Source organism: Pituophis catenifer, unplaced genomic scaffold, assembly GCF_029215685.1.
Source record: "Pituophis catenifer annectens isolate HBS135680 unplaced genomic scaffold, rPitCat1.0.hap2 SCAF_16, whole genome shotgun sequence".
NCBI lineage: Eukaryota > Metazoa > Chordata > Lepidosauria > Squamata > Colubridae > Pituophis > Pituophis catenifer.
This window is the reverse complement of record NW_027256896.1, coordinates 9,032,030-9,047,861: the sequence shown is the minus strand read 5'-3', so window position 1 is coordinate 9,047,861 and position 15,832 is coordinate 9,032,030. Positions and strand designations below refer to the sequence as shown.

At 46.1% G+C, this 15,832-nt stretch overlaps 1 protein-coding gene across 1 annotated transcript in view; it reads right to left on the bottom strand.

Annotated features, from left to right (window-relative positions):
• Positions 1 to 13,761, bottom strand: part of ROGDI (rogdi atypical leucine zipper) — a 33,875-nt gene extending 20,114 nt beyond the window's left edge. Inside the window, exons 1-2 of the mRNA XM_070954976.1 lie at positions 13,680 to 13,761; positions 2,752 to 2,823 (exon numbers count right to left, since the gene is read on the bottom strand). Of these exons, the coding sequence (XP_070811077.1) occupies positions 2,752 to 2,823; positions 13,680 to 13,724 (117 nt within the window). The 5' untranslated portion in view covers positions 13,725 to 13,761. The remainder of the gene's footprint in view (positions 1 to 2,751; positions 2,824 to 13,679) is intronic.
• Positions 13,762 to 15,832: the final 2,071 nt, after the last annotated feature.

Sequence of the window (15,832 nt, the reverse complement as noted above, 5' to 3'; positions counted from 1 at the left end):
TTTGCAGGCACCGGTCTACCCATTTGTTTTGGGAGGCACCAGTCTACCCATTCATTTTTGCAGGCACTGGTCTACCCATTTATTTTTGCAGGCACTGGTCTACCCATTTGTTTTGGGAGGCACCGGTCTACCCATTTATTTTTGCAGGCACCGGTCTACCCATTTGTTTTGGGAGGCACCAGTCTACCCATTCATTTTTGCAGGCACCGGTCTACCCATTTGTTTTGGAAGGCACCGGTCTACCCATTTGTTTTTGGAGGCACCGGTCTACCCATTTGTTTTGGGAGGCACCAGTCTACCCATTCATTTTTGCAGGCACCGGTCTACCCATTTGTTTTGGGAGGCACCGGTCTACTCATTTGTTTTGGGAGGCACCGGTCTACTCATTTGTTTGGGAGGCACCGGTCTACCACCACACTGCCTTTTAACACTGATCAGCTGTAGGGCGGCCCTTTGAAGCCCCGCGGCAAGAGTTTAAACAGTTTATTTCCTTCTAGCCGATCAGCTGGGACTCGGGAGGCAGAGAATAGATTGGGGGTGGGGCCAAATAAAAGGTAAGAATAATGCGGGGGGTGGGCAGAACCGGTTCGGTGACATCATATCGTCACCGTTACCGGCTCGGCAGAACCGGGCAGAACCCACCACTGCTGCAGTGCACCCCCGCGGCCCATTTTTGCTCCCAGGAGGCTGCAGGGAGGCCTACTAGGCCCAAAATGGGGCATGGGTAGAGCACGGGTGTGTATGTCTGTGTGTGCGCGCATGCACAGAGTTGTTACGCGCACATGCACAGGGGGCATGGCGCGGGGGTCACGGCCGCATTGCATTATGGGGGTCGTAGCTTTCGGCACGCGACAACAAAAAGGTTAGCCATCCCTGCATTAGCAGCTCTGAATAGTTCTTTTCCCTGAATCAAAGAGAGTGAAAGCAAAAAAAAAAAAAAAAAACCCCACAAAGCCAAGGATGCAAACCATCCATTCCAGCCCTCGGTTCCATTCGCAATCCGCAGCTTTTCACCGCTGCCGAGTTAAATTCAACTCACGCATTCAAGATGCGTTCTCTAGACCCGCCAGATCAATACACTGAATAAATCATTTGGAATCTGCTTAGAAATTCCAGCCAAATAATTTCACCCGCCCCCCACCCCCTCCCCCCCTGCGGACACGACGCAGCGGGCAAAGGAAGGAGGGAAAAAAAAAAAAAAGAGTCCAGCTTCAAAGCAGGCAAGATCAAAACCATAGCTTCGTTAGGGCTCTTTTAGAGTTTTTTTCCCAGGATGATGTGGCAGCTGTAATGGGCATCCTAAGGAACAATTCGTAAAGGGCAGCAGGCAATGAGCTACTTTCGTGAGCTCCAAAGCACCTTTTTTCCTAATTATTTTCAGGATGTTGTAGAGCAGGGTGTGTTGTGGCCCGTACGCGGCCTGCTGGCTGATTCCGACAGCGAGGAGGCTGGTGTGGTGCTGCGCCAGCAGCCTGTGCAGCTGGCACTCGAGTCAGACAATGAAGAGGCTGGAGAAGATGTGGTGCCAGAGGCGGGGATTCAGCCAGGGCCTTCAGAACCTCCAGAAGCTCCCATAAGTGATGAGGAAGAAGAGGAGGAGCCTCTTCTCGATGCACGGGTGCGCAGAGCTGCCAAAAGGCAGGAGTGGCTCCTCAGGAGGAGGTCTCCTCGAGAGTAAGGCTTTGGGCTAATTGGCCACTCCCGTTTAGCCTATTTAAGGAGGAACACCGACTGAAGCAATTTGCAGGGAACAACTTCGTTCACTCTCCTTCGCGTCTAGATCTTAGTTCTCTGCAAATTGCTTCTGGGCTTTCTGCCAGCCATAGTAAGATTACGATTATTTATTCTTTGGATTCTTGTAGGCTGTTAAGAAAGTTAATTAACAGCCTTTGTTTGGGAAAAAAAACTGATTTAATTTAGTAAACTAAGGTTTGTACAGACGTTGTGTGTGCTGCGTTCTTTGGGGTCCGTAGCTGGGGCAGAACAGGGTGTGAAACTCAAGGCTCGGAGGGGGGGGGGCCGGCTCCGGCTCCAGGGGTTCTTAGATCTGGCCCACAGGGCCGCCCTGGAAACAGCAAAGGACCAGCTTTCGGCTTTGAAACGGAGATGAGCACTGCCCCCTAGAGTCGGAAATGACTAGCACATATGTGCGACTTTGACTTTTTAAGTACACCAGGAGTACACCAGGAGCACACCTAGGTCGGATCTGAACAGCTGCACATCGTTTCAGCGATCAACAAGCCGAGGCCACAGCAAATGAAAAGCCCTCCCAAAAGAAGCCTTGGAAATGACCACAGGCAGTCCTCGACTTACGCCAGCTCATTTAGTGACCGTTCAAAGTTACAGCGGCACTGAAAAAAAGTGACGCACGACCACTTTTCACACTTAACGACCTTTGCAGCCCTCCCCAGGGTCATTCGTCTTTCAGATGCTTGACGATGGGTTCGTATTTATGACGGCTGCCGTGTCCGTGCGATCCCTTTTTTGCGACCTTCTGACAAACAGAGTCCAATGGGGGAAGCCGGATTCACTTAACAACCTTAAGTGGCTAACTTAACAGCAGCGGTTTGCTTCACCGCCGCGGTGAAAAAAGTCGTAAAATGGTGGCAAAACTCGCTTAATAAACTTCTCCCTTAGCAAGTTGAATGTTGGGCTCAATGGTGGTTGTAAGTCGAGGACTACCTGGATTAAAACAGCAAAACTGGAAGGAAAAGGCTACATGATCCACATAAAAATTTTGTTTGTAAGCACCTTCAGGATCTCTTGCAGCTGACGAAGGACGGAGTGAACTTCCTCTCCTAAAAGCCATTTAAATTCTTCTTCCTGAAGAAAGAGAGAGAGAGATCAACACTGTCGAACTATCTACTAAGACCATATTACTATTACTCTCCTCCTTCCTATTACCTATCTCTTCCCACTTATGACTACAACCTTGTTGCTTGTATCTTTACGATTTATATTGTTTTATTTAATTTTCTAGTATGATTTGATTGTTTATTTAGTATTCTATGACTATCACTTAAGTGTTGTATCTTGATTCTTGATGAATATATTTTTATGTACACTGAGCTTATACACCAAAGACAAATTCCTTATGTGTCCAATCACACTTGGCCAATAAAAAATTCTTCTCTTCCTCTCTTCTCTTCTCTTCTCTTCTCTTCTCTTCTCTTCTCTTCTCTTCTTTCTCTCCCCTCTCCTCTTCCTCTTCCTATCCTCTATTTCCCTGTCCTGTCCTGTCCTGTCCTGTCCTGTCCTGTCCTGTCCTGTCCTGTCCAGACCAGCATTATCACTGTCCCTTTCTGCAAAGGGCTAAAGGATTTCATAAGATGCAACTGAATAGGTATGGGATTTTATGCTCCGCAGGGAACAACTTTAGCTCCGGGCTCTTGCAGATGCTTGGCAACTGATTCAGACTGATGACCATTGCTGTGTCCAAAGATCACGAGATCCCCTTTTGCGATCTTCTGGCAAGCAAAGTCAACGGGGAAGCCCGATTTGCTCAACAACCGTGTTAGTAACTGAACTGCAGTCATTTGCTTAAGAAACGTGACAAGAATGGTCGCAAAACGAGGTGAAACTTGCTTAACACTCACTGCCTTGCTTAGCAGAAATCTTAGCTGGAAATCTTGGGCTCAGTTGTGATTGTTGAGGACATCTGAAAGACTTAGCTTTGAATCCCAACTCACGCCCTCCGACTCCCTTCCGTACGAACATCTCCTATCTTACAAAACCAGCTCTTACAGAACTTACCAAATTTGCAGATGATACTAAGCTGGCAGGAATAGCCAGCACCCTAGAAGATAGGCTCAAGATCCAGATGGACCTCGACAGACTTGAACACTGGGCTCAATCTAACAAAATGAAATTCAATGTAGAGAAAAGTAAAGTTTGACACTTAGGTAAGAAAAACCCAAAGTACACATATAGACTGGGGGAAACCAGGCTTAATAGCAGTTACTATGAGAGGGATCTTGGGGTCTTAGTGGACAACCAGCTAAATATGAGCCAGCAGTGTCCAGCAGCAGCCAAAAAAGCCAATGCAATCATAAATTGCATTAACAGAGGGATACAATCAAGATCAAGAGAGGTATTAATATCTCCCTATAAAGCCCTAGTAAGACCTCACCTAGAGTACTGCATCCAGTTTTGGTCACCACACTATAAAAAAGATGTTGAGACTCTAGAAAAAGGGCAGAGAAGAGCAACCAGGATGATTAGGGGACTGGAGGCTAAAACATACGATGAACGGTTGCAGGAACTGGGCATGGCTAGTCTAGTGAAGAGAAGGACCAGGGGAGACAGGATAGCAGTCTTCCAATATCTGAGGGGCTGCCACAGAGAGGAGGAGGGGGTCAAGCTATTTTCCAAAGCCCCCAAAGGCCAGACAAGGAACAATGGATGGAAACTGACCAAGGAGAGATTCAACCTGGAAATAAGGAGAAATTTTCTGACAGTGAGAGCAATCAACCAGTGGCATAGAAGTTGCCTTCGGAAGTTGTGGGAGCTTCATCACTGGAGGCTTTCAAGAAGAGACTGGACTGCCATCTGTCAGAAATGGTGAAGGGTCTCCTGCTGAGCGGGGGGTTGGACTAGATGACCTATAAGGTCCCTTCCAACTCTGTTAATCTGTTACCCAGTTTTGCTCTATAGTCAACATAGCATTTTGGGGGGGGGATTCCCACCCAGAGAGTTAAGTTTGGTGAAAATGCAATGACAGCAGCTCGCAGTGAGAGTAAAAACCAAGTCATTAGCTAGGAATGGCTCCCTAAACTACCCGTGGCAGCTGGTTTAGCCAGGTTTCAATCCAAGGGCACCTTGGTCCTTGTTCAGCTGGTAAGGACAAATAAATTCCTCCAGAAGGCTGTGATCCATGACAATTTAAACATCACTTTTTAATCATTAACTTGTGACTATATCCACGAGGATGAGGTCTTGGTTGAGACAGCAAAGGAACAAACTACAGGTTAATCCTCAACTGATGGGCCTCCCCCAGGCTACTTACAACCCCGGGATCAAAATTCACGATGGCAAAAAAAGATTTTGGGGCGAAAATGCATACCGTATTTTTCGGAGTATAAGACGCACCTTAGTTTTTGGGGTGAAAAATAAGAAAAAAGCTGATTGGCGTGTGGATCGGCTTCCCGGAATACACCCAATCAGCTGTTCCCAGAGGTGAATTTTAGCAACAGGTTCCTTGGTTGTGAGCTCTGTGCCTTGCTTTTTTTTCTGCCTCTGAAACTTCTGAAACTCTGTTTCAGAAAAAACTTTTTTTCCTGCCTTCAAAAGCCTCCGAAACAGAGCTTCAGAAAAAAAGCCTCTGAAGCTCTGTTTGGAGGCTTTTTTTCCTGAAGCTTCATTTCTGATGTTTTTTTTCAGCCTCTGAAACCTCTGTTTGAGAAGCTGGGTGGGGCTACATTCAGAGTATAAGACGCACCCAGATTTTCACCCTCTTTTTTTGGGGAAAAAGGTGCATTTTTATACTCCGAAAAATACGGTATGTGGTTAAGAAAAAAAATGTTAAGGTGGCATATTTTTAAGCCAGAACTATCTTTGTTAGGCATGATAATACCAGAAAAAATATGAGAAAGAAGAATTTATAGATTTGATATTGTATGTTTGAACAGCGGCAAAGAATTGAATTTGCGCAACTTTGGAAAAGGGAAGAAACACCTACGGAAGAAAATGTAATTAAAAAAAATATTGGACTGTGCGGAAATGGACAGATTAACACTGAAGATAAAAGAAGACACAGAATACTTTTGAAACTTGGGACTTATTTTACCAATGGTTGGACAACAGAGGTGGAAATTAGGAGACTGAGATGTAAACGAATTGATCCAGACAGTATACATTTCATCTCTCTCTCTCTCTCTCTCTCTCTCTCTCTCTCTCTTTCTCTCTCTCACCTATCCTGTAATCTATTCTATCTAATATATATAGATCTCTCTCTCTAATATATATAGATCTATCTATCTCTATATCTATCTATCTATCTATCTATCTATCTATCTATCTATCTATCTATCTATCTATTAATTCACGATGGCTCCTTCCTCCCTTCCCCAAGCAGTCATGGGATCATATTTTGGGTGCCCAGCAACTGGCTTTTGGCACTGTCCCGCAGTCCCGTGACAACAATTTACAACTGTTTTTTTAATCGGAACATTCACTTTGACATTTATTTCCTGTTTTTGCAAAAAAATGCCCGTTGCAGACAATGGGTTTCCTTAATGATCCCATTCATTTAATGACCATCATGATTCACTTAATGGCACCATAAAAAAACAAACCCAAAAAGTCATAAAATTGGGTGTGGTCCCTTGGGGTCTCAGACACTTAACGACTGGCACAATTTATTACCGTAATTCCGGACTCAATTATGGTCCTAAGTCTGGGACTACCTGTCACCATAACCCACCAGTGAGGATGCATTTGGAATTATTTCCCAAGGACAGAACTTGCTTTAAAAAAAAAAAAAAAGCAGATTCAGGCCTGATTGACATTCAGATGAAAAACTTGCAAAAAAAATCCCATGTTGTAGATAAAACTGGAAAGTGAAGGGGGGGGGGGGGGAATTCCACAATTTTTTTTTTTTTTTGAAAAAAGGAAGATGAAAACAACAAATCCTTTTGTGCTGCCGTAGGGGAAGAATAATTTCCTGGTAAATTCTTCCAACGTTCTTTTAACTATTCTTTCGCCCGTACGAATTATTTTAGCCAGTTGCTTTCACCCGTTCCAAAGCTTCTGGCCAATTTTAGCAGCTCCTCTCCTCCTAATCTGTAGGAAACAAGGACCGCCTGTACAAATACGACAAGACTGAACTGTACTTTCATTGTCTACTCTCAGACAGGAACGAGGTCAGCAAGAGATAAGTGTACCCAGGACTTGCCAAGATTCCCCCAAATACACAAATGAACGTCTGTTAGACCCATGATGGTGAACCTATGGCCCGTGTGCCAGAGGTGGCACACAGCACCCTCTCTGATGGCTCGCGAGCTGTTGCCCTAGTTCAGCTCTGCTGCGCATGGGCACGCGCCTCCCGCCGGCCAGACGGTCTTTGGGTCTCTGCTGCGCATGTGCAGGGCGCATGCAAGGTGCGCATGTGTGGGGGCAAGCAGGGGGCACGTGCAGATGCACAGAGGGTGGGGCACATGAACGGGGGTGCATGCACATTGTATTTGGGGGGTTCAGGGGCATGCATGCCCATTGTGCATGCACGAACATGCTTTGGATACTCGGTCTGGAAAAGGTTAACCTGTGTTAGAAGATGCCTTGAGTGATTTAGGCAAAAAACGTTAAATTAGGCTACCCCAATTCAACATAATGAAAGACCTCTCCTAATTACATTTTACTGTATACGGCGTAGCCTGCAAACAGAAAAAGTCATTTTCTACAGCTTTTGCCAAAAACGTCTGCCCTACTATTGCAGCGCCATTGAGAGTGTCCTGAAATACGGCATTCTTGCATGGTTTGGGAGCAGCTCTGTAGAGGACAGGAAAGCTCTACAGAGAATCATTAAAACTGCCCAGAATATCATCGGACTCCAGCTACCAGCCCTGGATGACATCTTCGAATCTCGCTGTTTGAGAAAGTTGCATAACATTCTCAGAGACTCTCCCCATCCTACTTACAATCTTTTTGGACTGTTGCCTCCTGGGAGAAGATAAAGAACAATTAAAACTCGGACCGTACGTTTTCTGAATAGTTTTTATCCCAGAGCTATAATTGCACTCAACAATGAACTAAAGGGCCACCATCCGTGAGCTGTTGGACAGCATTACTTGGTCTGTCGTGTGGATGTTTGGGTGGTTTAGGGATGAGGAATTGTGGTGGGTGGAGGTGTGTTTGGGGATTGTTATGTGTGTTGGACCTGGTCTTTGGGTGTTAAGTGAATTTTGTTGTATGGGTATACTGTGTATATACGTACAATGACAATAAAGTTATTTATTGTTATTTATTATTTAATTATACCAGCCTGCTGCTCTAAGACCAAAGATGAGCTTGGATAAAAATTATTATCATATGCCTTAGCACGCTATCCGGGGAATTATGTAAAAAAAGGAGTTTCCGAGCAGTTTTAAAAAGCTTAATGGACTTATTCCTGCACTAAAGCATCTACCTATGAGTCCAGCAATTTTAGAATTGAAATATAGAGTCAGTTTGGTCCAGTACTTAAGGCACCAAGCTAGAAGCTATCAATTCAATTTCAAATCTTTATTTTCAGTGCAGAACATAGGTACAATGAGATGGGTGGAGCTCCCTCAGTGCATCCCCCGCCCAACACAATACAACTCACAGTGAAGACAGAAAATCCCTAACCCAATAAATCATATTAACAAAACACCCAGTCCTATTGTACCAGTGTGAACATGTTACAAGTTGTGCCGGCCCTGCAAATCCATCATACTACGTAGTTATGATGCTATTTCTCATTCAGGAGTCTGACAGCCCACGGATAAAAACTGTTCTTCAGCCTGTTTGTGCGGCTGGCTATGCTTCTTCATATCTCCTTCTGGATGGTAGGAGGGTAAAGAAGTAGAGACCATGGTGTGAGTTGTCCTTGAGGATTTTTCTCACTCTTCTAAGGCAGCGAGCCCTAGTGATCTCATCTAGTGGTATCAGGGGGCAGCCCACGATTTTTGTGCTGTACTCACCACCAAGGGTGAAATCCAAATTTATTTTACTACCGGTTCTGTGGGCGTGGCTTGGTGGGCATGATGTGGCTTGGTGGGCGTGGCAGGGGAAGGATACTGCAAAATCCCCATTCCCTCCCCACTCCTGGGGGAAGGATATTGCAAAATCCCCATTCCCTCCCCACTCCAGGGGAAGGATACTGCAAAATCCCCATTCCCTCCCCACTCCAGGGGAAGGATACTGCAAAATCCCCATTCCCTCCCCACTCCAGGGGAAGGATAATGCAAAATCCCCATTCCCTCCCCACTCCTGGGCGAAGGATACTGCAAAATCCCCATTCCCTCCCCAGTCTGGGGCCAGCCAGAGGTGGTATTTGCCGGTTCTCCGAACTACTCAAAATTTCCGCTACCGGTTCTCCAGAACCTGCTGGATTTCACCCCTGCTCTGTAATGTAATGTTTTTCTATCTTCTGTAATGTTTTTCTATCCACGGCTGTCAGATCGGTGTGCCATACCATGATGCAATAAGTGAGGATGCTTTCTATTGTGGACCGGTAAAAGGAGATCATCAGTTGTTGTTCCACTTTGTTTTTATGCAAGACCCTAAGGAAATGGAGTCTCCGTTGGGCCTTCCTGGCCACCTGGATCGTGTTGTTTTTCCAGGGGAGGCCTTCGCTGAGATGGACTCCCAGGAATTTAAAGGAGGAAACTCTCTCTACACAGCGATGTAAAGTGGGGCAGGTTCATCTCTCTTCCTCCGGAAGTCCAACACCATCTCCTTGGTCTTGCTGATGTTCAGGTGCAGGTTGTTTTTTAAGCACCATGTGGAATAGTTTTTGAACCTCCCCTCCTGTACTACGCTGTTTTGTCTCCACAGCTAGGAGACTCTTTAGGGACTTTGGGACAGTCACAGCTTCTCAGCCCAACTCACTTCCCAGAATTGCAGCTGATGAGGAAAGCAGATTTGCATTGCACGCATGTAGGCATAAGGGAAACGCAAATAAAAATGCAATGCGTATAACAAATAACTGCAGAAAAAACAATGGCTACCAACCTGCCTTCCATTGAGGACCTGTATACTGCACGAGTCAAAAAGAGGGCTGGGAAAATATCTACAGACCCCTCACATCCTGGACATAAACTGTTTCAACTCCTACCCTCAAAACAACACTATAGAGCACTGCACACCAGAACAACTAGACACAAGGACAGCTTTTTCCCCTGAATGCCATCACTCTGCTAAACAAATAATTCCTTCAACACTGTCAAACTATTCACTAAGTCTGCACTACTATTAATCTTCTCATCGTTCCTATCACCCATCTCCTCCCACTTACGACTGTATGTCTGTAACCTTTTTGCTGGTATCCTTAAGATTTATATTGACTGTTTCCTAATATGATTTGATTGCTTATTTGTTCCCTATGACTATCATTAAGTGTTGGACCTTATGATTCTTGATGAATGTATCTTTTATTTTATATACTCCAAGAGCGTATGCACCAAGACAAATTCCTTGCATGTCCAATCACACTTGGCCAATAAAGAATTGAATTGAATTGAATTGAATTGAATTCCATTCCCATTCCATTCCATTCCATTCCATTCCATTCCATTCCATTCCATTCCTATTCCTATTCCTATTCCTATTCCTATTCCTATTCCTATTCCTATTCCTATTCCTATTCCTAATTCTAATCTAATCTAAATTTCTTTCTAATTCTAATTCCATACTCCACAGTGGTGGGATTCAGACGCTTTTGTCCGGACCGCGTGAACCGGTAGCGGCGACTGCAGGAGGCTCCGCCCATCCGCCCGGACATAATGCACGACTACTACACACGCGCAGAAGGCCACGGACATGTGCAGAAGTGGCGATTGCGAGCGTAGCGAACATTTGCGAACCGGTAGGGAAGGTAAATGAATCCCATCTCTGATACTCCATACTCCATTTCCGTCATGGCGAACCAATGGCACGTGTGCCAGAAGTGGCACACAAAGCCCTCTCTGTGGACACGCTCACCGTCGCCAGCTGCTCTTTTGGTTTCCAGAGCTCTGGCACGCATGCGCATTCCAGTTTGGGCACTCGGTGGCGAAATGGTTCACCACCATTGCTTTATTTTGTTCTATATCCACCCACTTCCACAGAGTCATCTTCCCGATAGAGTGAGCAGCAGCAGCAGCAGCAGATTGCACAGAGATGACACTCTCCTGCCCACAAAAGCAGACCAGGGAGGGCACATGCTCAGCCCCAAAGGATGAGAAGCACTAGCAGGGTAATAGGTGGGCGGTAGGGGAAAGGATGAGGTTAGGGGAAGATGGAGAAAAAGGAAGATATTGTGCAATGGGAATTTTAGTTTCTTTTATTGTTTGAATTTTAATCTGGACTTGCTGTTGCTTATTGCTGTGAGCCGCCCTGAGTCCTTGTGGAGAAAGGGCGGCATATAAGTCCAATAAAATAAATGAAAATAAATAAATATTTATTCTTCTCCAATGCCTGGGGAACGGCTGGCTGTAGGATCCATCCCTGGCTGATGCTTGCAACCGCCTTGAAACCAGAACTGTCAAATGAGCTTAGGGGAAGTTATTTCAAAGCCTTGGCCTGGTATTGTGAGATACAGAGTTCCCTTTTGAGGAGGGGGACGGAGAGCCAACAAAAGTGCGTATAGTCAAGGCGATGGTTTTCCCAGTTGCAATGTACGGCTGTGAAAGTTGGACCATAAGGAAGGCTGAGCGCCAAAGAATGGAGGCCTTTGAACTCTGGTGCTGGAGAAGATTCCTGTGAGTCCCTTGGACTGCAAGGCAGTCAAACCGGTCAGTCCTAGAGGAGATCAACCCTGACGGCTCTTTCGAAGGCCAGATCCTGAAGAGGAAACTCAAATATTTTGGCCACCTAATGAGAAGGAAGGACTCCCTGGAGAAGAACCTAATGCTGGGAACGATGGAGGGCAAAAGAAGAAGGGGACGGCGGAGAAGGAGGTGGCTGGATGGAGTCACTGAAGCCGTCGGCGTGAGCTTAAATGGACTCCAGAGGATGTTAGAGGTCAGGAAGGCCTGGAGGAATATTGTCCATGGGGTCGCGATGGGTCGGACACAACTTCGCAACTAACAACACCACGGAGAGCTGCTGTGGTGTAAGGATTAAGGGGCTGGCCTGGAATCCAGGAGGCTGTGAGTTCTAGTCCCGCTTTAGGCATGAAAGCTGGGATGATTTTTGGGTGGGCGATTTTTGGGTCAGTTCCCCCTCTCTCCCAGCTCAGCCTATCTCATGGGGTTTTTGTTGGGGGAGAACGAGGCTGGCCCCATTCTTGGCAAGCCTCAATATATCTCAAGTCTTGTTAAAAAATGTGGCCGTGTCAACAGAGATAATAACCAGGAACTAGAGAACTGTTGCAAACGTTGCATCATTTCTAGTATCATAGATGCTTAACTTTCTTAACAATGTTGCTTTTTTTTAAAAAAAAAAAAATCATTAAGGACTGTTTTAAAGCTGTTAACAGGGTTGTCCAGTCAGGTTTGGGAAGTGGGTGGCTACATAAATAGAAAGAATAAACAAACAAGAGGCAGGAGTATTCGCCATGTCTCCTGCTTGAGCAGGGGGTTGGACTAGATGACCTCAAAGGTGCCTTCCAACTCTGTTACTGTTACTGCTATGTTCACCCCCTTGAGTTACATATTATACATAGAATAGCTGGATTAAAAAAAATTCCAACAATGGTTAGGAAATCCAACTATAGGTCGTCCTCAGCTTGCAACAATTCATTTAGTGACCATTTGAAGTTAGTACAGCCCTGAAACTTATGACTGTTTTTCACACTTTTTTTTTTAATTTGATTTATATGCCGCCCTTCTCCGGAGACTCAGGGCGGCTTACAATGCGTTAAGCAATTTATACTTTTGTATATTTATACAAAGTCAGCTTATTGCCCCCACAATCCGGGTCCTCATTTAACCTACCTTAGAAAGGATGGAAGGCTGAGTCAACCTTGAGCCTGGTGAGATTTGAACTTGCAGTAATTGCAGGCAGCTGATGTTAATAACAGTGCTTTAGTCTGCTGCACCACCAGGGCACTTAACACTTAAGACTGTTGCAGCATCCCCATGGTCATATGGTTAAAATTTGGACGCTTGACAACTAACTCGTATTTATGATGGTTGCAGTGTCCCCCCCTCCCCGGTGTGTGTGTGTGTGTCATGTGATCCCCCTTTTGTGACCTTCTGACAAGCCAAGTCAATGGGGGAAGCCAGACTCATTTAACAACCATGTTACTCATTTAGCAAACCTGCGGCGATTCACTTAACAACTGTGGCAAGAAAGGTCGTAAAACGGGGCAAAATTGACTTAACTCTTTCCCTTAGCCACAGAAACGTTCGGCGTGATTGTGGCCGTAAGCCGAGGACTACGACTCGCAATATGACGACGCCTGGTATTGCACTGGGAGAGCGCAGAGCTCTGGATTCGGGGCTGCAAAGCTGAAGGGGACCCAGAGGGGGCAGCCGTGGGACAACAGAAGGGGGGGGGGGGAGAAGAGAGAGCTCGGCTGCCCCCTGGTGGTCGTCCGGATTTCAGCAGCCCAGAAAATCCACCCCTTTGGGATGGATCCTTTGGACCCCAAATCCAGGGCTGAATTGTTAAGCCCCTCCCCGATTGCAAAGCAAGCACACACACACACACACACACACACACACCACAAAAAAAGCAAGTGTGGTTTGTGCAACCAAAGCAGATCCCAGCCAACCCTCTGGCCTACCTCGCAGGGTTGTAAGGGAGACCATTCCTGGAAGCGGCCACGCCGCTACGATCCCCTTCTCACCCCACCCCACCCGCCCCAAAATGCAACAGCAGCTCAAAAAGAACCTCGGCCGGAGGACGTTATCCCCTTCGCCCGGTGACGTCACGCGAAGGTCAGTGACGTCACCCGCCCCCACTCTTTCAATGACGTCACGCGCTCCCGCAAGCTCCCCCTTCTCCCCCCCCCCCCGATACACACACACACACAGACATCTCTCCCTCATCGGATTCCGCAAGCTCGGAAGGCTTACCAAGACGGCCCGCTCGGCCGGGCTCGCCAGCGCAGCCATCCTCATCTCCGTCGCCGCCACTGCCGGGCCAGCGAGAGACGCCGCCGAGTTTACCCAGCGCTGAGGCGAGGCGTTGGCTGGCTTCCCACCCCCTTCTCGCTCCTCATTGGTCGAGCTCCGCCGACGCGAGAGCTCTCATTGGTTGCGCCCTGGGCACCCCCCCTCCCATACCTACCTCTCAGGCGCCGCCCACCCGCCCACAGCCGTTCGGCTTTTCAGCGCTGCGGAGGGGAGCCCAGTAACGAGAGTTGGAAGGGTCCTGGGAGGTCATCTAGTCCAACCCCTCTGCTCACGCAGGAGACCTGCACTAGGGATTCGAACCGCCGACCCTTTCTGATCGACAAGCTCAGTGTCACTGAGCCACCTTAGTCAGGCATATATTGGAAGTCAGGCATATTTGAAGACCCCACCCCCACCAATGCAATGGGGCTTGGAAAAACCCCGGCGCCCCATTGCATTCGGTGGCGGGGTGAGTAGGATCCTAGATCCCTTATTTATTTATTTATTTATTTATTGGTTCGATCCTAGGTAGAGGCAGATGTAGGGTCTTCCTGCTTGGGCAGGGGGTTGGACTAGATGACCTGCAAGGTCCCTTCCAACTCTGTTAATTCCCCCCTCCCGTTAGATGCTCTGCGACAGCCAGCCTTTCTCCTGAATTGCATCCGCCTGGACGCATGGCTGGAGGGGTGTGCAACATTGCAGAACCGGCTTGGCTCAGCTGCTTGGGGAAGGGTCTCCCGTTGCTGTCAGGTTTCATTCTGCTGCTTTAACCCCGAAATTGGGTTCCATCCTGGCTGTCGAAATGAGTCCCCGCATACATCAAATAGGGATGGTCATTCTTGCCTCCACTTCCCTTTTTTCCTGGCATGGTATGCAAATACAGGTGTAGGGTTACACCTGTTCATTCCCTTTTGCGACCTTCTGGCAAGCAAAGTCAAATGGGTGGGTGGGGGGAGTCTGATTCACTTAACAACCATGCTACTAACTTAAGGGCTGCAGGGATTCCCTTAACGAATGTGGCAAGGAAAGTCGTAAAAGGGGGCAAAAGTCATGCAACGACTTTCTCACTTAGCAACATAAATGTTGGGCTCAGTTCTGGGTCATCAGTTAAGGACTACCTGCATAAGAGCCTTGGTGGTGCAACGGACTAAAATGCTGTTAAATAGCACTTAGCTGCCAGCTGCCTGTAATTACTGCGAGTTCAAATCTCACCAGGCTCAAGGTTGACTCAGCCTTCCATCCTTCTGAGGTAGGTAAAATGAGGAGTCGGATTGTGGGGGCAATAAACTGACTTTGTATAAAAAGGACACGGCTTAGGGGGCCCCCGAAAGCCCTACTAAGCAGGTATATACAAAAGTATGAAGGCTATTGCTTAATGCATTGTAAGCCGCCCTGAGTCTCCAGAGAAGGGCGGCATATAAATCGAACCAATAAATAAATAAATAAATTGAACCAATGTTAATTCCTTTTAGGATCCTTAAAGCACAGCATGGTAACAATAAATGATAAGCAAATCCTTGATGTAAGTTCTTTGCAGAAATAATACTGTTTTGCTTTTCCTTCTTTATACATTGTTTTTTTTAAAAAAAGAACTGTAATGTCTGCAATCTCAAGCTTCCTTTTAGTATTTTTATTTTATATTAGCACATTTATATATACATAGGATTATCCTTTGGGTCCTATTTTAACAAGGTTAGGCAATCTCTTTATCTTCTAAATGAGATTTGCAAACTGAAAAAACCCACCTACAACTGTTTTTACCTTTTATCTGTGCTCACCCTCTTAGTATCTTTTGAATTACGAAGACAGTATTTTCCTTTAAAGTTGTTTCAAACATCACTTCACACCCAAAGCAAAGTTTGAATAATCATGAACCAATCATAAACCAATTACTGTGTTCAAACCTCCATTTTTAATTCATGTGTTGGCTTAAGAACAAAATGACAAAATAGAGAAAAGCACTATTATTTAACATAGCTAATTATTTAATAAGCAAATGATTTTATTTTCTAATGTTTATAAATAAATACATAAATATTGGATATTTTTTTTCCTCATTTTTTTGTTCTAATATAACCACTTGGACAAAGAACAAGGTCAACAGGTCAATTCTG